Below are 25,167 nucleotides of genomic sequence, written 5' to 3' on the forward strand. Positions count from 1 at the left end.
GGGAGGAGGGGTATACCTTCCCCTCAGTACCCTTCCCTCCTCCTCAAGAGTTGCGCTCTAAAAATTGGGTTGTGTGTATGTTTATACAACCTAGAACTTGGTCTGCCTCTACGGGCGACAAGTCTCCCAGCTGCAGATGAGCAATTTAGCCAGTGCAGTACAACCGCTAGCTTGGGGTCTTTAACGTGCATCACGTAGTAGTGATGCACGGCCGCACGCGGGTACGATGCTCATCCAGATCGAAACGGGCAGGGGTGGGGGTTGAACCCAGGATCCCTGAGTACTGCAGCGCAAGCTTTCACTCCATGAGTTGTGCTCTAATTTCGCGTTACAGTGTGTTGTAAACGTCTTTCATTTTTTCGAAGGGGTCTTCGGATATTTTGCAAGGAACAACAAATCGCGCGATCAAATCGATACAGTTCTTCTCCTGCTTCTTCTTCTTGTTCTTCTTTTTCTTAAAGGGAGCATATTCCTGGGAATATGCTTCCTTTAAGGGCGCAGCACCATCAGCAGGCACTTAACAATCATGCAAGCGAAAGGCGTCTGTTTAGTTTTATGATTTGCGCAAGGCTCTGGCATATCACTCGTTTCTTTTCATGGCACTAAGTGGGAGATGTCCGATCAGCATTTCCAAGTGGTACGCATATATGGGCTTTGTATGTGGCGTCGCTGAATGGGCGAGAATCTCTCTCATTCAAAACACCAAGTAGGCATAGTGGCTCATTGTTCTATAGAAAGGTTTTATGCTCTAATTAATCCTTCCCCGTGGTTGCTGGTTTGTTAGTAGATTGTGCTGCCTCTGATATTTAAATAGAAAACCAAAATATATCTCACATGTAACATGAGCCCTCGGGTTGCGGTTATAAAAGATTTCGTTTCACTCCAACTATAAGGTGCACAAAATATTGTAGCTTATCGCAGACCTCTAGAACTTACACTCCGGCTGCACAATAATTACGTAATGTCTGAAGCATACGGAGACACAATTTGTAAAGTATATTTTGCTACTACAGATTAAGGTGTAGTCAAGTTATTAAACCCTGAATAAACACACTAGTTGACAAAATAAAAAAAATGAGACCATTCATTCATACAAGAAAACAACTTTCACTTGTAGAAGGGTGGTGAGCCGCGCTAGTTGATAACCATTACATGGTTAATGTCAGCGAGCAACGTGAGGAAACTGTAAAAGAATACAGGAAACAGGATAACGCTGAACTCGCAACTCAATATTTCGTCCAGAAGAAAAGAAGAGAGGATAATACATATAACTAACACGCACGTGCTCATGCCACGAGAACTCTAGAGCGCGGGGCAATGGCTTCAGCTCATCGAAGCGTTTAAAAGCAAAACTTCCTTTTCAGATAAAGTAACAGAAGGACGGCTCATGCAGTGCTCGCCCAGATTTTGTATAATATACGCCTCGTATAATTCTCTGGGGAGTTTTTCTTTATATCGGCCTATGATAGCGGTTCTGGCCAGATTTGGAGTACATGTACAAGCTTGACAGTGCAGGGGCAAGTGACCCCCCACCGTCGACCTCATAGACAGGTTATGTTCAGGTAGCCTATCATTAATACACCTTCTTGTCTGTCCCACATATGTTCTACCACAGGTTAAGGGAATGATGTATACCACGCACGAGGTACAGGGCACAAACTGTATAGCATGTTTCTTTTTTACATTTAATTTGTGCTAATTTGTCCAACTTCAAGCGCACCTTGGAACAAATCGGGGCCATCTTTGGCGGTGCAGAAAAAAAAAACTGGAACTTGATATATTTGGGCGACTTGATTTGAGTTTCGCGACACCTCGTGAAAGTATGGAACCACTACCCCCAATTATTTCTCAATATTTCGCTTACTACCTTGTGCCCCTTTTACTTGTTCAGCCAAGGATTGCACAACCTCATTTAACACCTGCCACGGGAACCCGGAAGAACGGAGTCTCTCAATCTGTGCCTTGAAGCTGTCATTAATGTTATGTAAACCTGACTTTTTTGGGCTGATCCTAGATAGGAAAAAGCTATACTTAATCATTTTAGTGATCTGACGAGTAATGTAAGACTCCTTTTTTTTGTACGTGGGGAGAAGGACCAGCATAAATTGTTAATGCGAAGTGAGAGCGATAGGTTCAGAAATTGTAAGACACCTTCCTTGGGCTCTTCATAGGTGAATCTAAGACCAAAGATACACTTATCTATTTATTTATTTCAAGATACGATCAGTTTTTGTTGAGACTATTAGAGTGGGTGTAAAGTGTACAAAGAAAACAACAACAACAAGAGCAGCCCACACTTGAAAAGGTACTATAAAAGATATCACTAAATAATCACACAAAAAATGCTTTGACAATAAAAAAAAAGAGATCCGTCAGGGGCGTTGACGGAAAACAATGCACACAAAAAAACATTTTATTTCACATTTTGCAAGTTGTAAATAAGAAGAAAATGCTTCAAGTGATTGGCATACCACAGCTTGCTCCGAAAGATTTCAGTCACTTATGGTTTGTGGAAAGAATGAGTATCTGAAACAGTACTTGAAGAACCGGGACTGCTGAAGTGTGCAAATATGTTTGTTCCGAAGTTATTCTCGACTCGTCAGAAACTAGGTAAGCTGTTTTGTCTATATGCAATAGGTCATTGATCATCATATATAGAAATTTCAATCTTTTTTTCTTTACGCCTCATCTTAAGTAGTGGAATGTTGGCTTCTGAATACAGTGCCGTAGGTGAATCCAGTCGACGATATTTGGAAAAAAAATAAAACGCAAAGCAAGTCGTTGCGCTTTTTTTAGCTTTGGCACATCTTTAGCAATAATAGGATCCCAGATTTCGCATGCGTATTCAAACAACGGGCGAATGAGTGTTTTATAAGCCAAACGTTTTGCCTAAATTGAACCTAGTTTCAAAGACCGCCTTAAATATCACAGCTCATAATTCGTGTTTTCTTACAGTGATGAGCACTGCAACGGAGATCGTAAGAAATAATTACGACCAGATATTTGTAACTTGCTAGTGGATACCCTTGCTAGTGGATACTCTTCAATAGCGTTCGCAAATCGAATGGGCTTTATTTTGTGAGTAATAGTTAGGGCTCCGTGTTTTCGGAGTTTATTTTTCGTGAAATTCGGAGGCTGTTTTTCGGAGTTTATTTTTTAGCGAAAATTCGGTGTTTATCGGAGTTTAGTTTTCGTAAATCCCCAATTTTCCGAAATTCGGAGATAATTTCGCAGTGTTTCTTAATTAAAAATAATAAATAATAACCGGATGTAAACGTATGCCAGATAAGAAATAAAACGCGCTTGTATCAATTAAGATTTCTTCAGTTGAATTTGGCGTTGGTGTCATTGGCGATACTAATTTGTCCCACGACAAAAGTCGCACACAAGTGTGGCTTCGATAAACGTCGATACCTTAAAATCAATAAACTGCCGGAGGTAGCCGCAAGGAAGCTCGTAGTCATCCCATCAATCTATCCCGCGGCCGCGCGAGGTGGAGTGGTTAAGGATGCAATAGAGAAGTTTCAACTGCCCCTCTTCCCTATTTTATACAATCCCTATGGTCCATAGTTTTCACTGTTAACCCCAGAAACATACCCTCTCCTTTCTTTAAAACCCAAATCCCATGGCCCAAACTGGAAGCCAAAAGAGTGGCTTTTGTCGTGACACGAATGGTGCGATGACCTGTTTCCCAGAACCAACCTTGGTGAGACAAGCCGTAAGACCCCTTTTTGACAACGGTCCGAGGCTTGAAAGATAATTATGGTGTCTTTTTCTCAGAACCATTGATCCTGCGCTGTTCAAATTGCAAAAAAAAAAAAGAAAAAGAAAAAATATTTTTTTGTTGTGGAAAAAGGGGGGGGGGGGGGGGGAGGGTGGCATGGGCACATAACAATTCGGAGCTTATCGGATAAATCCGAATTGACAAAAATTTTACCGGCGGGTGTTTTTCGGAGTTTTTCGGATTCATCCGAAAACACAAAGCCCTAGTAGTAGTCATACTGACAATTTTATCTAAGTTTAGTGATATTTGCCACGTATTGCACCGCTGACCAACGCGTGATAAACACGTGTTAAGTTAATTTGATCGGTGGGCTCCTTCACCTTTGTATGCAAAATACAGTCGTCGGGAAGGAGCCCAGCCTTAACAGTTAAATTGAAGAGTATATCATTAATAAACATTAAACAAACAAAGGACCGAGCACTGTCCCTTGAAGTGCTCCTGATTCCACATCGATCAAATCAGAATGTTTACCTTTAATTTCAACAATTTGTCTTCTTTCATGTAAAAGCATCCCCATCTGATGAGACCTGGGTTTTTCACGATATATTTTGAGTATTATTTTCTTGTGGTTAAACTTATCAAATACATTTTTTCTAAATCTAAAAATAAAATATCAACTTGACCTTTACGGTTCACTACTTCAGAAAAATCATGCCTGACTTCAACCAGCTGAGTGATAGTTTATACCCCAATGTTATGAATATAAAAAATGTCCATAACACTGGTGACTAGATCCTTCCCAGGCGATTGTCAAGAAGTAGAAAATCATCAACATATCGAAACACTTTTTCACATGCGTTCCAAGTGTATGTTCAATGGAACAATCAACTCTGGCAAGAACATCACTGACGACTCGCGCTAGTGATAACCCTATGCATACTCCAGAGCTTTGGAGAAAAACTTGGTTATGCTATCCTATGAACCATTCGATTCTGGGGGTTTTATTCCATGAAAATCTATCATGGACGCCACATATTGATTCTTTGAGAACAAGTCTTTGTCGAGCTGTTGGTGTCTTAAATAGATTAAGATATTATCTTCCAACAAAAGTGAAACGTCAAATTTATTTCGCTCTTGTGCAATCCCGCATAAGTTACTGCCTTTTAGTGTGGTCAACGACATCCCAAACAAATCTAGACAATATTGTATCCATACAAAAGCGAGCATTGCGAGCAATTGGTAACATACAACTTCTTAAAAGTGCCACGCCATATTTTAGGACATATCAAACACTCAACGTAAGAAATCTACATCAATATAAACTATCACTTGAAATTTGGCGGCAATTTCAGCTCGATAAATTGGTGTTCTATGTTACGTACCACGCGAAAGATAGCCCGTATAATTTAAGGCGTCATTTATTAATAAAATCGCGTTCGCGAACGAATTATGGAGACCAGAGGTTGAGTTTTTTGATACCAGACTATTTAAACCAATACCCATATATTTTAGCTTCATTGGAGTGCGTACGATCACTCTATCAATATAAAAATATTGTAAAAGAATACTTACTCACAGGGGAATAAAACCGTATGTGTTTTAAGCAAAATGCTTGGAATGATAAGTAGAAATTGTCCTTTCACGCCATGTTTTGTGATGTATTTGTTTTGTTTTGTATAGATTTTTAGTTTGGAGTGAAATTGTGTCATTCCTCATTTATTTGTTTTTGCTACCGTTGCTGCCAAAAGGGTGGCATGGCCCCGTCAGGCATTTATGCCTTTTGCCATGTCACCTGGGACATCTCTGTACAGTTATGTCTTAAATAAAAAGTTATCAATCAATCAAAAACGTAGAATAGATATAAATTAGAAGTACTTCTAGAAAGCACTCAGTAGAAACACCGCTCGAGTTTTGGAAGGAGAGTTCATTGTTGTCCAATACATAATTTTACAAAGTCAAGTAAAATTTCGTTGGGGAGTGAATGAAAAAGATCTTGAACATCAATACTAAAGGAACTATGGCTGCCCTACTGATCTGCCTTCAAAGCTCCCACGACTTCCTCTGAATTCCGAACCAAGAAAGGGTTTTTGAGTCACAGATCTGACAGGTGTTTCTGTAAATACGCTGATACTTGTCGCTGTTAGCCAAACACGCCAAAGTTTGGCTAACAACATTATCCCCCTCCGTTCCTACCAAGTACGCTTACATGACTTCTCGTGCATTTTTGTCACCCCCTTTCTTTACAATCGTAAAGTCTTCGAAATTCGGCTGACACGTGCAAGTGGGACAGTGGAAAGGCAGATGTCCTTCCGTTGTTGAGCGCAGCGACAGGGCATGTTCGCGCGCACCGTCGGTGACGCATCGGCCAGTTTGGCCGATGTATACCCGATCGCAGCCCAAAGGGTTTCGGTGCACCACACCTACCACACAATCAACATACTTATTTCTGTGTTTTACAGAACACTTGTTTGCTCTCTCCGTCAGCCACTCCGGGCAAAGTTGCGACTACTTACTATGCGCCGAAAAGACGACCGGCACGTCGTACCGCCCCGCTATCTTTTTCATATTGTGAGACATTTTATGCATATAAAGGATCACTTGTGGTCTTTCGTTCGGTCTTTTCTTGTGTTGATGGGGTTCTATTTTTAACTTGCTTAATAATTTCTCCGCCACCCCAGCAAAACACACGCTGGGAAGCCGCGGCCCCAAGCCGCTCCACCTGCCTGCCAAAGCTCTCCTGTAGCGTATGGGGGCACGACCTCTCAAGAGCAGCCTGCATGCACGATGACAATATTCCAATTTCACGGGCCTCGAGTAAGCGGAGTCGTAAGGCAAGAGCCCTTTCTTTGTGCGTGGGTAGTAGAGCCAACACACGTGATCCTCGGTAAACTTCAATTTGAGATCTAGGAATTGTAAGCGCATGCTTCGTGATGGCATGTACATACAATTTCTAGATCTCAAATTGAAGTTTACCGGGAATCACGTGTGTTGGCTCTACTACCCACGCACAAAGAAAGGGCTCTTGCCTTACGACTCCGCCCACTCGAAGCTCGTTAAAAGGGGAATAGCGTCATCGTGCATGCAGGCTGCTCTAGAGAAGTCGTGTCACCATACGCTACAGGAGAGCTTTGGCAGGCAGGTATAACGGTTTGGGGTCGCAGCCTTTCCAGAGGGTGGCGGAGAAATTACTAAGGAAGTTAAAAATGGGACTTCATCAACCCAAAGACAGACCGAACAAAACACAACACGTGATCCCTTATATGCATAAAATATCTCACAATATGAAAAAGATAGCGGGGCGGTACGACGTGCCGGTCGTCTTTTCGGTGCCTAATAAGTTGTCGCAACCTTGCCCTAGAGTGGCCGACAGAGGAAGCAAAGGTAACGAGTGTTCTGTAAAAAACATAAATAAGTATGTTGATTGTGTAGTAGGAGTGGTGTACCGAATCTTTTTGAGCTGCGGTAGGGTATACATCGGCCAAAGTGGCCGATGCGTCGACCATGCGCGCGAACATGCCCTGTCGCTGCGCTCAACAACGGGAGGACATCAGCCTTTCCACTGTGCCACTTGCACGTGTCAGCCGAATCTTGAAAATATTACGATTGTGGAGAAAGAGGGTAACATAACTGCACGAGAACTGCTGGAAGCGAACTTGATAGGAAAGATGGGAGATAATTGTGTTAGTGAAACTTCGATGTATTTACATAAAAAAGAAATAGCTTATCTTTAGCGTTGATGGTGGTTGTTTACTTGGGTGTGTTCTTTTCATCAAACGTCCAGTTGAAGTTCAGCGCTCGGCTTGTGCCTTCCTCCCTTAGTCCTTCTGTTTTTGCGCGCTGCTACCAGTTGTAAGCACAAAGCTCTATCAGTGCGAGCTTCGTCTGCTAGGCTATTACGTTGACCGCACGCAACCCCCGCTTCTTATCTGCTGGCAGAGTTAACGGCTTTTAGGCAAGGATCTGAACAGCGCTTGCTTGCGTGATATCGCTCACGCGTAGCATAAACCGCGCCTCATTGCGCCCCTGTTTATGCCGCGCAAGACGAGTATCACGCCAGCGCGCGCTCTTCAGATATTTGCTCTACCAGTAGATAAGAGAGAGAGAGAGAATGGGGACTTGGATGAACATTAATGTCAATCAGCGCCCTGCGCTCCTTTGTTACGGAGCAGGGGTTCTGTGCGGTCAACGGAATAACCTAGCAGACGACGCTCGCACCGGAAAGAGCTTTGTGCGCAGGCGCGTAATCTCTCCCGTATCGCCGCACCTCCCATGGCACGGCGCTGGCCGGCCCGGCGGTCGATGCTCGCTTGATAGTATTAAAAACTTGAGCCACTGTACCTTGGCGGAGGGAAACTTTCCAGCGGAAAAAAAAAAAGACGGACAGAACCGGATCGCTGCACGTCACATGTCGGAGAAGTGTCGCTTTATGCGTTCTTGAACTGTCCTGCTTGGAAAGCCCTTTACAGGTTATGCACTGTAAAAGGCGAAACGTCCAAACGTTCCACGGGATATTCGCTGTATTTATCCGAAACTCGAACCGGGAACGGATGCGACGGGGCAAGCTATTATTTCGCATCTCCGCAGGCGGCATCGGCCTCCCGCACTCTTTTATCCTCCAGGTTTTTATTTTCGAGGTATCAAGAGGTTTCACCCATTCAGAAGTTGATTCGGAATACATTGCCATCCTGCCTTTCCATGTTTTTGGTTTCATCGGCTGGAGACCAGACCCACGGTTAGCGGGGTACCTTAAAGAAGTTGTTGATGCTTTTCCATTTTTAGCAGCCCATTTTTTTTAGGAATTACCTTGGAACTGTTTCAAATCCTTGTAGGCGTCCTCTTCCCAATACCAATTTATCGTACAATGGTCAGCAAAAGCCCATCTCAAGACGTGTGATGTCGCGTTAAAAAGTATGTGCGACCCCCAGCGGACAAAACCTTCTTTTTTCAAGTTGAATTGTTGCATCTTACCGACAAAAGTGTGGCTGAACGAAAAAGCATTTTTTTCATAGGAAACCAACGGTTTACTCTGCAAGTTGCGGAAACTACCGAGCATTTTTTTATCGAACGCTGGGATGCAGTCTTTTACTAGACGTTCTGCAGCGCACGTTGAAAAAGTATCTTACTATTTCACGAGAGTCGATACCTCTTCTGCCGATCTTGTCAAGTGACACTGAAACCTCATCATGGTCGTGGATTTATATAGTATACGAAAAGCACGAATGGATGTCCGAAATCTTCTGCCAGCACCAAAATCTGTGCTCTTTATTTTATTCAGTGTGTAGCACAAATCAAAAGCTACTATGAGTGTCAAAAAAATTGTGCCTGACTGGTTCCCATTGTTGAACAGTTTAGTAAACAGAAGAGAATTTCGAGACTATGGTTAACGGGAGTAATGTGTGATATGTTGCCAAATTCTTTTTCAAGGATTTGGCAACATCAACAACGGACACCTTACGGCCTACTAAACAAACTAATACATCAACAACATCAACAGCCACAACATCATTAACAACTATACTTCAACAACGGATGTCATTTACTGTGTTGAAAAGAGCTGATAACAGCTATCGCTCTGAAAAAGAGCCTGTCAAAGAGTGGAATTAAGCGCAATTCAATGGTTTAACGTCACTGATCACTACCCCAGGATTGCCATTAAGCAAGCATCAAGATTGAGGCCTCTCCATAACGCATACCAACTCTATAACACAGAATAAAAGTATAAGGTGCATATAGTTAAAACCGGAGACAACGGAAATAGAGGGACAGAAAAAGTCGGAATAGTTACTCTTGCAAGGGCGGAGGTTATGGGACACGCCACGTTGACAGTGGTCGGGTGTGCCATCACCGCTACGTCCGCGCCGTCGAAGGCTCCTTTTTCCAACAGGTAGACCTTTCCCTGGCCGCCTTCTTCGGCCGGGGTGCCAAGAACCACCACCTGGATGCATGGACACGCTCTAATAAAAGGTACGTAGGAAGATACGTTCTTCCCCTAAAGAATCTTGCACTCTGCTTAAAAAATTTGGCTTCCACAATCTTAGATTATTTTAGCCAAACCTCTTTCACGGCTGAAGTATTGAGCAGGAAGGTGGTCACTGTCAAATATTATCTTACTGACAAACGCTATGGGGAGGTGTCGACAAATGCCTTTTCATATCCGGTAAGGCCTCTGCGGCGATCCTTGTGGACATTTCGAAAAGTTTCCATTTAAACATTCAGTTCTTGTGGTCTTTTGTGGTGTTTTAAAACGCAGAAGCACTTCGGGAGACGCTTTTGAGAATCCAACGAAAATAACTATAATTGAGGACGCATCTGAATCATAGATCAGTGCTTAAACCATTTTTTTACTTCTGGGCCACCCCGATTCCATCGTCCGAGGTCAGTTTCAAATTCTAAGAACCTAATTCTGGACCATCGGCTCATCTCAAGTTCTAGTATAGACCGATATAAAGGCTATGAACAACACTTGAAATTAAAACATCATTCATCATTGATTCCATTATTGATTACGGTGGATAGCAGGTTACATGCACAAAGTTATAATCTACTCAGGCAACACACAGTATTGCCTCGATTTTGGCATCAAATCAGATTGTCCTGATACCATTTTTGATCCAGACGATATCTGTGAAGTTTCGGATGGGTGGCGCCGACGTTATGCTGACATACCGTACCCGCTGCTGTTTTTTGTTGCATCACGCGAGTGTCGTTTAACCCAATACCAACGATGAAAAAAAAAACAAGATTAAGCAAAACGACATTCGCCTACATTTAGCCCGAGAAAGGCAGACAAAAATGCAGAAAGAGTTTAGCTACACTGCACATTTCCCCTCGACCTCACCTTTTCTTAAGCCTCCCCTTCTTCTTTTGTGTCATAATTAATATTTAAAAATCTTCAGACAAGAAATGAAAAGGACATACACTCCACCGTCTCACAACTGACGTCACATTACTGCGGTGGCACTGCTGTCGGTACTGCGCATCCGCAGACGCTTCACTCCTCCCGAATTTGGTTTCTGCGTAGTGCCCACTGCCCACACCTGGTGTGGGTAAAGCGGGATCGCGTGGAAACTCTGCATTGGTGTATGCTGACAAAGCCTGGCGGATCGTCACGTGACGCGGCCGCCGAAAGTGAAAAGGTAGAGCGGCAGACAAGAGTCATGGTATGGGCGCCCCGCTGCGGCGAGAAGCCGAAACACACTTGTCCTGAGCGATGGAATATCCGCTCGCGCTTCTCGCTTTCCTCGGGCTACCGTTTCTTTCCTCGTCGGGTTTGAAAACCATGTTTCGAGTCCTCGCCGCTGCAAAAGCTGTGCGCTGAATGCCGGACTCCCCGAGAAATGCTCCGTGCTACCAAATCCTCGGGATCCAAATCTGCGACCGGGAACTTTATGACTCCGTCATCGAACTGCCATGCTTTGTGAGTATAGAGGAGGCTTGGCACAGCATAGAGCTGTCATCTACTTCCACAACAATCTTTTTCTTTGACAACTTTCGTGCAAATTATACGCACTCAACAGCAGGTACACTAAGAAAGTATCGAGCAAACGAACAAAGTCTTCTTTCTTGTATTTTTTTTAGTCGTCTTCTTTCTTGCCTTTCAGTTAAACAATACATGTCTAACGGAAGGCACACACAAAATACCGAGAAACCATTAGCATTGAAAGCAGGCATAAATGTAGTTTTCAAATGTCAAATGATCGCAGAAGACAAATATTCAGAAAATACTTGAGTCACAACCTACTTGGCACTAAGCAGACAAAAACGCTATAAAGTCCTCGTCCAAAATCAAAAAGGGCATCATGATACAATTTCCGGCGCTAGTGATTCTAAGTGCGTCCTTAGTCCCCCACGTAAACTTATCTTTTTCTATACCAAGCACAGTCGTCTGCTTCCAATGTGAGTAACAATTTCCACATTCACACAGGTTGTTTCCAACTTCAAAACTGGCAGAAGAATGAATCGTTCTTTTATGCTCCAATATCCGGTCGTTCAGACAGCTGCCAATTTGATGCACATACGAGAGCCCACAGCCCATTGGTATCTAGTGTACTACTGCCATCGCTTGCCGCATCTTTATGTTTTTTTGGCAACCTCGCTTACCATCCCAAAAAGAAATTAGCCTACTTAGTTTGAAACAATTTTTAAATACACTGACTCGTACACTATGGCTTTCTGCCAACGCCCTCAGGTTGTGTGAAACGCCATAAAAGAATAGCACACATATCCACTTATCGGGCTTCTTCCTACGCTCTGGTTTTGCCGAAACTAATCAGTACCTATAGCAACACGCTTAATTGAACGCTCAAACTATACCCTGCTTCAACCAACTTCCACATTCGGAAGGAGATGCTTTCTTGAATTGTATGGGAAGAGGACCAATTTAAGTAACTTGGGAGGAGAGAGCATATACTACACCTTTGGTAGGCAACTTTGATAGGGCAGCACAGATTTCGGCGCAACTTTCCCTTAGCTCAACCACAATCCACGTGTTTGATAAACCATTAAATACAAAAACTAAAGATACTCAGCCATGTATATTTCACTGGTCAAGGCAAGCTCTGGGGCTTCCCCGTTTTTAAAGGATACCCAGCCGAGCACAACATGTCCTTAAAATACACAAATAAAAAATCGTCTACATAACGCATGATTATTACAAAGCTGGGTAAGGACTAGCTGTACGTACTTTTAAATCTGCAACTTGGTGTAAAGCAGCCACATAAGTTTCACAAAGTAACGGTGCCAAGGAGAATCTCTAACCTACACCTTGATTTTTGCCAAAAGTTTGCCATCATCCTTCACCGCTGTTGGCTTTAAAAAAAATCTCAAGCAATTCTATGAAACTTTAACCATCAATGTCAGGAGTAGCTTAGAATTTGACCAAATGGTCTTTTACGAACTGACTCAACCTGAAGGGAAGCAAAATTTGGTCCAACGTGTACTATAGATCTTTAATATCTAAGAATGGCTAAGCGGCTCATTTTACGCTAGTGATCTCCTTGATCATCGAATATAGCTCACATTTATTAAAAATAGCAATGACGTGTTCTTTAAGTATCTGAAAATTTGTACTACAAGGCTTGAACAAAGCACCCGAGGCCTTTTGAACGTTTTGCTTGGAGGAGGGAAGTGGTGGTACTGTAAACTTCTCTGCCTTGTCTTTTTTTAACAAACCTAGGTATTTCTGCTTTAACTCCAGTCTAACTTGCCTAACCTTTCAGAAGTCCTTTAAATCGAACCTGAAGGAGTCATCAACAGTTGTGAATAAGATATTAAAATCCTGGTATTAAAATAACGACTCTTTCTTCTCATTGCTAAATTTGCTTCTAAAGGCATGCACCGAGGAGAAAAGATCAAGTCTAGAGGGCTTGACATCTGGACAAAACTTTGGTTCATCAGCAACAAATACCGGGATGGGCTCAGCGAGAGAAACGTTAGTCAGGTTTGGAACAAATGGTTCAACTCGACTAAAAGGTTTCAGGTTATTGATGTCATCTTGCTTGGTTTCAGTCAAGGTTCTAGTAAACTATTCATCATGCAAAGTATTCTTTCGTGCTACTCATAAAGCTTTAAATGTTGGGATTTCAACGTTGTCAATGCACCATAGTCAAAGAAACTACTAAAATTATTGCTTCTATAAATTGCCCAAACGATTCTATACACCTGCTGTGCTTGCTTGAGATGTAACACCGCCAGATTTTTGTATGCATGGATGATCTTCTTTCGCATCCAGGCGAGGACACTAAAGCGGTATTGTAGGTTTACTTCCAAGTACGTTGCGACTCGGGTATTTCCTGAACGTTTTTTCTCCTGCGAGCATTTGACATTTTAAAACTGTCTTCTCTATTCGATGCTTATAAGTTCTTGGTGTTTTCTGTGTGCCTGAGCTCACGACATGTATTGTTTACCTGGCAGACAAGAAAGAAGACGACTGAGAAAAAGACTACAAGGAAAAAAACTTTGTTCATATGCTCGAGGCGTTCTTACTGTAGTGGGTTTTCCTGCTGTTGAGTGTGCATAATTTCGATGTAAGTTGACAAAGATGAAGACCCTTCTGGAAGTAAATGACAGCTGTATTCAGTGCTGATTTTGAGACGGTGGTGTGTATGTCCTTTTTGCTTTCTTGTCTCAAGATTTTTAATTTTGATTTATGATTGTTCACCAGCTCGACTGCGTTTTAACTCCTTCATTAGTTTCTTCGAGTGGCTCTGAGCGAGCGCGACGGTCGCTTCAAACAAGGCAGAGAGGTGACGAAAAACATTTGACCTCTCACCGTAGTACGCGTAGGACTAAAGCGCTCGAACATATTTTGTCACGTGACTCGCTCTGAAGCGTTGATGGTCTCACTGGGGCCGTGGTCTTCACCGTTTGCCAGGTTATGGTGATGGTAAGGGGGCCACGTTAATTGACGCCATGCCTTTAAAAGCACTAATTAAAAAGTTGGTTGCTAAGAAAATAATAAACAAATTATACCGAACGTCATTCATTTTCCGAGATAGGGCCTTGGGTAGACTCCAATACCCCATTAACCTCTTCTTGTGTGTGTATGGTGCGCAGCTCTCGCAGGAACGATTCGACCCGCGTTTGAAGAAACACCGCGTATACGGGTGCAACTCGCCGTCCCACCTAATATTTTTTTTAAGAAAGCAAGACTCTCACAAAATGAGACCGAGTCATACTGAGTCAAATAAAAATGCGTTTATCTTTTTATACTTTCACAGATAGAAGCAAGGCGGTCAAAACTGGGTTGGCTATGAGAGCGCAGCACACCACAAAGGTGTCAGTGAAAGACACCTATCAAAAGCCGGTCTTCCTCACATCCTAATAAATACGTAATATGCATTCTGAGAAGATTGAAAAGGAGCCAACTCCAAAATTCATTAAGGTCTGCTAAGAAACTTCGTTCCTTCAGCACCGACATTTTGACGTTGCCCAAAAACCCAGATGAAGAAATATTTCTAAAAGATTGCTACCTTCATTGCAAAAGTTGAAAATAGTGGCAAAATAATAAGACATGTTCTCACATTTCCCTCAAGTGACGAATCTTGCTGTAGCACTTCCTTAACAGCAATTCCAGCCGCCACGGAGCATTCGGCGATCAAGTTGTGTCCGCAGGCATGTCCAAGGTTTGGAAGGGCGTCGTACTCGCACATGATAACGGCCGTAGGTCCTTGCTCCGTGTTGCCTGCGTGTTAAAGTTGCTAAACGACTTTAAAAAAAAACAAAAAAAAAAAACATTGGCTCTCGCTCAAGAAAGAATGTACCATATGGGCTGTTACGGAAGAGCTTGGCCTCCCGCTGTGTCTGGTAGTGATGGGCTACCGTTTTTGGTTATGTCACATACAGGATCTGTGAGCTTTATAGTATGTTTTTAATAAAAAAAAGTTTTTAATATTAAAACTGATATGAATTTCGTAGGAAGTTCAAATACTTATTTAGTTTTGAAGCAGGAAAAGCACCTGCATATCAAGCACCGACCAAACGGGGAAAGAAAACAGACAAAGCTGAAGGTTGAGCTGAACATCTTGACACTTTCTTATTCTGCCAACATTTAATATTAAGAGCACTTTTCCGATAAAAGCACTCTGAAAATACTTAGCACTGCTTGCCACATATCTTCTTCATTATTACTTTTTGTCAATATTTGTCTCACATGACTAAATGCAATTTATAACGCTGCACATAGTTTACAAAAACCGGAGAGGACGGACGAGGAAGGCCAACACAAAACATCTCAAACGCGGCTACTAAACTTCATTGACACAACCGTTTATATACCACCTCTCGGACACACGTCTCCCGAAATTCGCACACGTCTTTATGACCATCGACCGCGGAAGAGAGCTCCTCTCGTACATAATGGTAAAGGCGGCACTTCAAAACTAAGCAACTACCCCGAAACACACCCTCGTGAATCCAACGGATTCATGAGGGTGCGTTTCAGGGTGGTTGCGCCCCCTCATGAATCCAACGGATTCATGAGGGGCCGCTTTGGTGAGGTTGATTTGTTTTGAAGTGTTGCCTGTACCATTGTTATGTACGAGAGGAGGTCCCACCACGGTTGAAGGTCGCAAAGAAGTGCGCGAATTCCGGAACACGTAGTCTTGCGTTTGTGAGGCATAAGGTTGTTGAGACTTGAGGCTTATTTATGCTAATTGTTTTACTCCCGAAATAGCGCTCGAGAATTCACGGTTTATAAATATGGGGAATTATATAAGCGGATCTCCACTTTGCCATTAGCGGTTCTCGAGACAGTTGATCGAGAGATAATTAAGCAACTGTTTTAGTGCAATCAAAATTGAGAATGTCCTGTCTGTATAATATTAATTCACCAGTAATGTAAGCCACCAACAGGCTATCGTAGAGCGAGCAAATACCACTAGAATTGTGTTTTTATTCGACTACCTAAGACTGAAAAAAGGATGATGTAATGTGCGCGGCTCAATGCGGCTTGGAATGTGCGCGTGCTAAGATCGTTCCGCAAGCTGAGCGTGTGCGGGTGAGACGACGGTGACAGTAAAAAGACGGGGTTCCAAGCAACGTTGGTTCGAACCGTTCGGAAGGCGGCACCATGGCGGAGGCAGCAGGGCGCGGAAGTGGAAGCCATTGGGTGACGGACCACAGCTGTCCCGACTTCTTTCAGGCGTCTGGCTCGTCCGAATCCCAAACGTCCACTGAAGTCTGTTGCGCGAGTTCCCGGGGTCCTCTCGAGACTATGGTGGCGCCGTCTCCCCGAACACGCCACCTCTCCTGCCCCAGTGGCACCGGCCTCACCCTCGGCACTACTTGACACGTCTGCACCACTTCAGCACCGAGGCACCAAAGACACCCAGTGGTCAGAAGGACGGCGAACTGAGAGTTTCCTGTGAACTATCGAGTTCGTTCCTGCCACCCTTTTCATATAAGTGCGTTGCTTCTCAAAGCATGATCATCGTGAGACCCACCAATTAGCTTCAATTTAACTAGTACATGTAGACTGAATATACTTCTGTACCAAGTGTTTTGCGTTTGTGTGCAGGAAAATGACCTCGCTTTCTTTGATACGGGAATCACAACCTGATAGTAACAAACTCACGCCCTCGAATTTCCAAATGACTATACAGTATATGTTTTATACACTCTATTGAAATTCTTATCTCATCTCTCACTTAAACGAAATAACCATTTAGTAAACGATTAGTGTATATCTGATTTATTAATACTACTGATTCTGTTATGGGAAATATACAAAGTTTAACAAAATGCGATATATATTTTCAACGAATTTAAATTGCACCGATACACTTAGCTATTGTTAAAATACATATATTATGCGTTACTTTTTTTGCTGCAAAATTTGTTCTAGCTCATTCGAAGGCGAGATACCTTTTGTGATGAAAGTGAAGTAACCTATGCGTTAACATTTTAAATACCAAGCTCGGAGGTGTTTATAAAGATAGGTGATATTTTACTCAGCCCGCAATCTGCCTCAGTGTGGAGCGAGGGCAGCGTTTTCGCCCTTAGAATGCACTAAGTAAAAATCAGTTTTTATATTTACCTTCGATGGAATGAATGTACCTACCTCCAAACTCTGCTCGAAACGCCGTCGGCAGGATGTAATGTCTTTGCACTTTGAAACCTTCCGACTCCAAATACTGAGTTATGTAATCGTGGGCCTTGGTTTCCTCGAATCTAAGTTCCGGATTGTCCCACAGATATTGCCCAAGTTTATTCAGTAGACTGGCCTTGCCATTGATGGTATCGTTAACAATGGTGGCGTAGTTTCCTGCCTGTAAAGGGCACAAACAATTCTCCTCAGGAAACGCACGAGTATAGTTTATTCACCCGAAGGGTCCTCTCTCAAACCAGATAGCGTTCTGATAAAAATGTTATCTCGTGCCACACAAACAAAAACTGGCAGTAAGCAATTCGCATTACAGCGATGTTTCGTTAATATGGACACCTTCGTTCCTCCCAAAAAGCGTCCATAACGTGAGTTGTCTATGATAACGAGAAAAAAAAAATGAAGATATTTTTCCAGTTTGTCCCCGAAAATTGTGTCCGAACAGTCTGGTATCTCTGTTAACGGGGTACATATTTACGAGATATGAGTGTAGTTCGAGGTAAAAGTTTGTTGTGAGCATCCTTTTTCGATTTCAGTTTTATCACAAACATTGCGACATATTAAATGAAAGTCTTAGTGTTTCTCTAAAAACGCAGCAGCAGACGTAGGGCTTATCAAGAGATCATAGCTTGTGGGCAACTCGGGGGCCCAAACCGCTGGCCCAGGTTGCCCGCCTGCCAAATCGTGAGGGTTAATTTCCACCGCGAGGGGGCCACGGCCAATAGACCCTTTGCAAAAATCCCAAAAGCCCGCGCGCACCGCGCGACGAGTAATGGGAGTCCTCGGTACGCCCCTCCTTCCGCTACCACGTGACCACGTGGCATACGTGAGCAGGCGCAGGTTACCACGGCAACAAATTTTGAGCAGCCGAGTCGGGCGAGCGACGAACCAACGGCTGCCCCTTCCTCATGCCTCAGCTTTGTGCCGGCTCTGTCGTCTTCTGCGCCAACGCTTTGTCGAACCTGGTCGAAACCTGCCACAGTTGCGGTGCAAACTAAATGGGTTCGGTGACACTTCAGTACGTGAAGCTAAGTTAGAACGAATAACGTACTCAAATACGTTCGCCTGTCGCGATGCCTTTAGGCTGCCACAGATATGGTACGCCGACAACGACGTACGAGACGGCGGATGGGCGGGATGGCGGATGGCTGCAACGGCTGCTGGCGGTAGCTGCCGGGACGCGCGCGCAGTCGCGGAGGCGCAACGAGAAAGCGCGTGATCTGTACCGAGGGTTCCCAAACTTCCCTGCCGTCGTGGCGCTGTACGTTTTGCAACAGGTATATTGGCCAATCGAGGGGCGCTCCACCGCTGATAAAAAACTGTCGGAGCTGAAGCCCCTCGATGTGTTTGTGTGTGTCTCGCAAGTAGCTTCAAATGCGCCAGTGCACGAGGCCCGTGTCTCGAGCGGAAGCTTGGAAGCAAATGGCTGCGCAGCACTGAAATGAGCGGCCCTTGGAAACGAATGGCGGCGGAGCACGCGCTTGTGGCACGTGTCTTGCACGTTTCCACAACAATGGTTAGCGGTACTTGTAAAAAACGTCTTATCAAGGGACTTTATTCGGAGCGTATGCGCGGGGGCTCTTGGAATCGCGGCGCTGGCGATAACAGTATTGAATAGAGAGTTCTAGATTAGGGGCCCCAAAGCTTGGGCGCTCCAAAGATATAGCAACTCACCACTGCGCATGCCCAGAACCCAAACTCGGTTTGGGGTTTTGGGCTTGCACTGACCCCCAACGCAGAAATCGAGAAACAGCGTGGGGCCCCCAATTTCTCGGGGCCGGGTTGCGTCGCCAAATGTGGCGGCGCCCTTTCCGTTCGCATCGGAGCAAATTCGGCATGGTCGCTGCAGTATTAGCCAATTTCATTTCCAGTGAATGGTGCAACCGACTTTCGCTTTACTTTATCTCGTTCAGGTCACAAACAATGAGCGGTGGACTCTCCCCATTTTAAAGATCGTCCCTGATTCTGGCCATTCCTAAGCCTAAAGAGACGCGGTAACCGTTGGCATGGCAACGTACTGCAACTCCGTGGCTCCGAGTGCATTTCGTTCGGGGCACGATACCTGCAGCTTGAAAACAAGTATTTCGAGGCTTCAAAGTCGCTCCAGCTCAGATCTAAATCGAGTAGCTGCTCGCAAAGTATGCTCGCCCGCGTTCGTCTCAGTTTCGGCATAGTTGAAGGCCTAAATCTTCGGCGACGGACGGTCAAAGCGCATATGAAAGCCCAAGAAATCTGAGAACGAGCGCCAAATTTGAACGCGGTACGAATTGGATTGTTTGGGCTGAATACAGCCAGCAACATTTATACTTATTTTAGATTGTCTCTTGTTTTACCCGGCTTGGTTGGGATTTACCCTAACTATTATTTGTAAACAAAAAGTACTTGCTAAGCGTATATGTCTTACAATTATTAATATTATTATTTTTTGGTTATTACGCTCGCTAGCCGCATTGGCGCTGCAAGTGGAAAACGTAAGCGCGCTGCGCTGCGTTGTGAAACCCCTATTCTATAAGCCGTCGACAACAACCTTGTTTCGTTTGAGTTCCCCCCTCTCTTAGGGGAACCCAAACGTTGAGGCGCCCTTTTTTTTAAATTTTCTGATGTCTACGTGTTGTGTAACCAGTGCGTTGTGTCCTTCTCTGAGACCGGTAGCAGTGAGGGAATTCCCACAAGCTCCACATATAAAAGGACCTTATCTTCAGTTAGAACCGCTCCATAGGTTTAGAAAGGTCGCAGAACAACAACAGCTGTTCTCGAGAAGAAGGGCAAGGAGCAGAAGAATAGAGGATAAGTGTTGGTGTGGCACAGTTCGCAACAGCCATCACCATGCCGTGAAATGAGAATGAATAACTTAGGAAGCTAATAAAATTTTACACCGCAACTCGAGACAATAAAAATAGATAAAAACATACACGAACACACCGTCTCAAAATACGTAACTCCAGAGCAATCCTAGTGACATTCAATGTTTGAGACTATGGGGAAGGTGGTAAGTTGAGCGAGTGGGTATGCATTGAACATAGTAATAAACAGCGCACAGGAGACGGAGGCAACAGACAGGACAAGCGCTGACTCCAAACTCAATAACTGGAACTCAGACGAAAGGAAGAATGATGATAAAATTATAAAAAAAAATGTGTCCATGGCACAAGCGCCTACCATATAATCCAGAGCAAAGTTGATTTTTATCATTTTCATTCTTCTTTTCTTCTGGGTATACTATATTGAGCTGCGAGTCAGCGCTTGTCCTGTTTGTTTTCTTTCTTTCTTTTTCTTTTTTTTTTTTTATCCATGTCTTTGTCTCCCACTGACATCTATGACTATTTGCTGGATCGCGCTTGACCGCTCCGCGAATACGGCCATGGCCGACCATCTTTTTGATAGAGTTATATTTTCTCTAGTCACACCATAGTAGTATGGTGGAGCAATCTAGCGCCAGTTATAGATAGGGTACATGTTTTTCACCTACAGCTGAAGCGTCGCGGGACGACTTCGTGGAAATCTTGGGAACAAATAACAATTTTTCACAGAGCGTATTCCTGCGCGCCAGCATAGCCACAAAACGCTGAATACTTACCAACTGTAAGCTATTGTCTTTTCGCGATCGGGACGATTTGAACAGCGCGCCGCACAACAGGACGGCATAGTCGACCTTCCTCTGTCGCATCCACTGAGTTTTAAGAATCTGCTTTGTCGAGCGACTTCAATCAAGAACGAAATATCACCCACGGGACAGCGTACTGCACCCAAGGCTATTTTAATGGCAGCCTGCCGCAACAGCGCTGTCCGCCATATTACTATGATTGCTGGAGATAATATAACTCTACCAAAAAGATGGCCGACCGCCGTGGCGCTCCAGCAAATCGTCATACAAATCAGTGTTGTCTCCTGTGCGATATTTGCTACCACGAAACGATATGTATGCATGTCTGTTTTTGTTTTTTTTTCATATATTTCTTGCGTCGGGTCGAATTATGGAATTCGCTCACTAGCCTGCCTTCGTTTTAATATTTCGAAATTATATTATATTATAAATGTTTACCTCAGTTGGGGTGTCGATGCTGGTAGTCACGGTTTCGTTCGACATGTCTTCAGTTCAGAACAGCCTCTCTCGCCAATACCAGATTGTCTGCAAACAAAATTACTATAACCGAGGGCAAATAAGGGCACTGAGAAGACTAATTTTTGAGGGACAGAAGCCAATCATATTATTTTAAACCAGATAGTTTCTTCGTCCCATGACGCTACCTCGTTTTAAAATATTAACGCTTGCAAATAAAAAAAAATCCATAATTACTCTTCAACCAACAGCGAAATTTTGTTTCCCGTGAGTGTTCCGCTTCTAAAATAGTTCAATATTTTCCCATCCAAGTCATAAGTGAGGTCAGGGGTCAAAGTGCTGGCGGCCCGACTGACAAGGACGGAAATCGAGCACGCACGTGTCTAGAGCCGCCTCGCAGGTGCGCTCACCCATCCGTTGTAAGCATCTAGGGCAGGAAACAAAAGTAAACGGGGTTCTTTCGCGAAACGGTGAAACGGTCTGGCTATGGCTGGCAGGGTTGTAAAGTACCTAGGTACAAGTAACTGGAAATCGGTATCTAAGTACTTTTGTTGTACCTGAGGTACAAACCTAGGTACTTTCATTTCTCAGTATCTGTATCTGTATCTTAGGTACATTTTCCAGTAACTTGTAACTAAGTGAAGTTCCTTTTTACAGGTACTATCTATTCACTTCGTCAAAATCGTACAAAATACAATATAACATATAACTGAAAATAAATTATAATCACAGTCGTAAAGCAATTTAACATCACGTAGTGTTTCCACTCAATAAATCAAACTCAAAATTTGCACTTTACAAAACCGAAAATGTTTGTGAAGAAAACAAAAAACTCGGAGGACGATTCACCTTCGCCTTTAAGAGTTGAACGCGGGTTATAGGGCCCCGTTCGCATGGCCTTCTCAATCGCTTCTCATGCTCTTGAGTCACACAACGACCTCGTTCTTATGATACAACACTCCCGGCGCGATCGAAGAGCTTTTGCCAGTGCTTTGATGCCATTTCACCCCGCAAGGTATATTTATGTATTTGCTCGGCACGTGCTAACAACACTCGATGCGATAATGCCTTTACCCTGACGCAGACAGATATCGAGGCACTCTAATGACGGCAGGATCGCAGTGCCATTCCCAAGCCCTCCGTTGCCTAGTCGGTATCGTGTCTGGCTCGCAACCGAAGGGTCGTGAGTGCGGTCCTCCGTAAATTTTTCAAATTTTTCTATAAGTCAAATGAATTAGTTTATCAAGTGGGATCATTTGAAACATGCTGCGACCATTAATTCGTATGTCTTTAACCACCTTCATTCCACGCGTAACGTCACGTTTCACGTGAGCGTTGTGGGTTGATTGAAATTCCCGCGCGAAGTCATGTGGCTGTGACGTCACGACCCTATCGACCATTCAGATATTTCCCGTCACGCCACCGACATCCGACGGATTTTCCATGACACAAGCTCCTAACGCGCTCGCGTAACAATATTCTCTTCCTTCCCAAAAACGAAAGAAAAAAATGAAAGCCGTTTACAACTCCCTGTAACGCCGAATTAGTGCGCAGCTCTTGAGGAGGAGGAGGGAAGGCTACTGGGGGGGTCAAGTGACATCGGGGGGAGGGGGGTCACGTGACCTTGGGGAGGGGTGTCACGCGACCTTGTGGGAGTCACGTGACCTTGGGGTGTCACGTGACGTCGGGGGGTCACGTGACCTGGGGGTCACGTGACGATGCCGATGACGTCATCAGTGACGTCACTGATGACGTCCTCAGTGATAATGCCGATGACGATCCGGATGCCGGTGACGTCATCAGTGACGTCACTGATGACGTCATCGGTGGCGATGACGTCAACGGGGGGTCACGTGACCTCGGGGGGTATCCCCAGGTCACGTGACCCCGGGGGGGTCACGTGACCTGGGTAACCATCGTGACCCTCGTGGGGTAACCTTAGTAACCCTTGTGAGGGCAACTCTCGTGACCTTCGTGAGGGTAACTCTCGTGACCCTCGAGAGGGTAACTCTCATAACCCTCGTGACCCTCGTGAGTGTAACTCTCATAACCCTCGTGACCCTCGTGGGGTAAACTTAGTAACCCTTGTGAGGGCAACTCTCGTGACCCTCGTGAGGGTAACTCTCGTGACCCTCGAGAGGGTAACTCGCATAACCCTCGTGACCCTCGTGAGTGTAACTCTCATAACCCTCGGGACCCTCGTGAGGGTAACTCTCATAACCCTCGTAACCCTCGTGGGGTTTACGAGGGTTAGTAACCCTCGTAGCCCTCGTGAGGGTAACCGTCGTGAGATTAACCCTCGTAACCCTCGTAACCCTCACGAGGGTTACGAGGGTTACTCGCGGTTACGCCGACGGCGACGGCGACGCCGACGGCGCTCAAGCCGGGAACGGGCGCCTAAGAGCTGCGCTCTAAAACGTGAAAGCTTGAAGACTTTCGCGCATCGTTGCGTTGCGAAGGTTAGGTGCGTATGCACTCGACTCTTAGTTTCTCCGTGCTGCCGACGTCTTCAGGGCCCACCGATGGCTTCGATGGCTGGCGCTGAAGGGCAAGCCACGTCAACAAGCGAGTTTGAGCGGGACGTCGTAAACAGTGGAAGCTGTGCCCTCGGTGAGTCAATTGGAGCGTGAGAGTAAGGCATACGAGGACTCAACTCCGATGTGGACATCTGTGCACCGCCGTCACGTGCCTCGCTCCAGTGACCTTATTGGCGCCCCGGGCCCTTCTGTTTTGCCATTTGCCAACTTCTACCGAGTTGGAGGCTCCTCCGGTGGCTGTTTCTCGCCGACTGTACAGTACACCAAACTTGCTCCGACAAGAAGTCTGGACTGTTTCAAGCACATGCCGCTGCTGAAAAGCCTGTTTTAAAATTTAACACAGGGCTTCCAAGCAGTGCGGCGGTAGAGCGCGTTTTTAGCATAGGAGGAACAATTGCTACCAAACTGCGATCGAAGATGTCGGATGAACATTTCGAAGAAGTCCTGATTCTAAGGTCAAATCGAGCACTCAAGTGAAAAAGACGTCTTCGCGAATGCTCTGGTGAGCGTTTTGCCTTATTTCTCCCATTGACACCAATAAAGCACGTTTATCAAACTTGTTTTTGTGTACATCCCAGTATACAAAGGATTTAATTCCAATAATAATATGACAAATTTGTGAAAAATACTTGACGTGAAAATAAAAAGTACATTTTAAGTAACTGTACCTGTACCTAGGTACATTTTTAAGCGAGTAGCTAGATACGCACCTAGGTACATTTTCGTATGAGTAACTGTAACTGTATCTTAGGTGCATTTTTTAAGTAACTTTTACAACCCTGATGGCTGGATAGTTTTAAAGATGGCTTCCCTACAACCCCACGACCCTGACACAAACAGTAGCTGCAAACTTGCGCCATCTGTAGGCCGTCGCGTCAGCACCCGAGCTCAAATGAATGGACGAAAAATATTTGATTTTATTGTTTCATTACAAAACTACGGATATTATTGTTCTCTGTGTACCAGAAAACTAGCAAGATGACCCACCTATTTTCAAAATGTAAAGGTTATCGAATCAATATATTTACATCCTGGAACAATATTCATGATCCCATAGACCACAAGGTAAATATGAGCACAGACGTCTCGCCCCAGGGAAGAAACTTATAACATTTTAGAAAACTAAAAATAACTGCTAGTGCTTAACATGTACTATCCGTAGCTTATTCAGAAACAGCATTCTCAATCTGTCATGTAGTGCCGAGTTAGAGACGTTTGAAGTTCCTCCTTAAATGGTTTGCAATCG

At 44.4% G+C, this 25,167-nt stretch overlaps 1 protein-coding gene across 1 annotated transcript in view; it reads right to left on the reverse strand.

The window, feature by feature from the left end:
- The window catches only part of LOC8025309 (peptidase M20 domain-containing protein 2), a 33,721-nt gene extending 12,310 nt beyond the window's left edge, over positions 1-21,411 (reverse strand). Inside the window, exons 1-4 of the mRNA XM_040502572.2 lie at positions 21,367-21,411; positions 17,283-17,490; positions 14,746-14,906; positions 9,510-9,659 (exon numbers count right to left, since the gene is read on the reverse strand). Of these exons, the coding sequence (XP_040358506.1) occupies positions 9,510-9,659; positions 14,746-14,906; positions 17,283-17,490; positions 21,367-21,411 (564 nt within the window). The remainder of the gene's footprint in view (positions 1-9,509; positions 9,660-14,745; positions 14,907-17,282; positions 17,491-21,366) is intronic.
- Positions 21,412-25,167: the final 3,756 nt, after the last annotated feature.

This window comes from Ixodes scapularis, unplaced genomic scaffold, assembly GCF_016920785.2.
Source record: "Ixodes scapularis isolate PalLabHiFi unplaced genomic scaffold, ASM1692078v2 PGA_scaffold3__209_contigs__length_174095766, whole genome shotgun sequence".
Classification (NCBI taxonomy): domain Eukaryota; kingdom Metazoa; phylum Arthropoda; class Arachnida; order Ixodida; family Ixodidae; genus Ixodes; species Ixodes scapularis.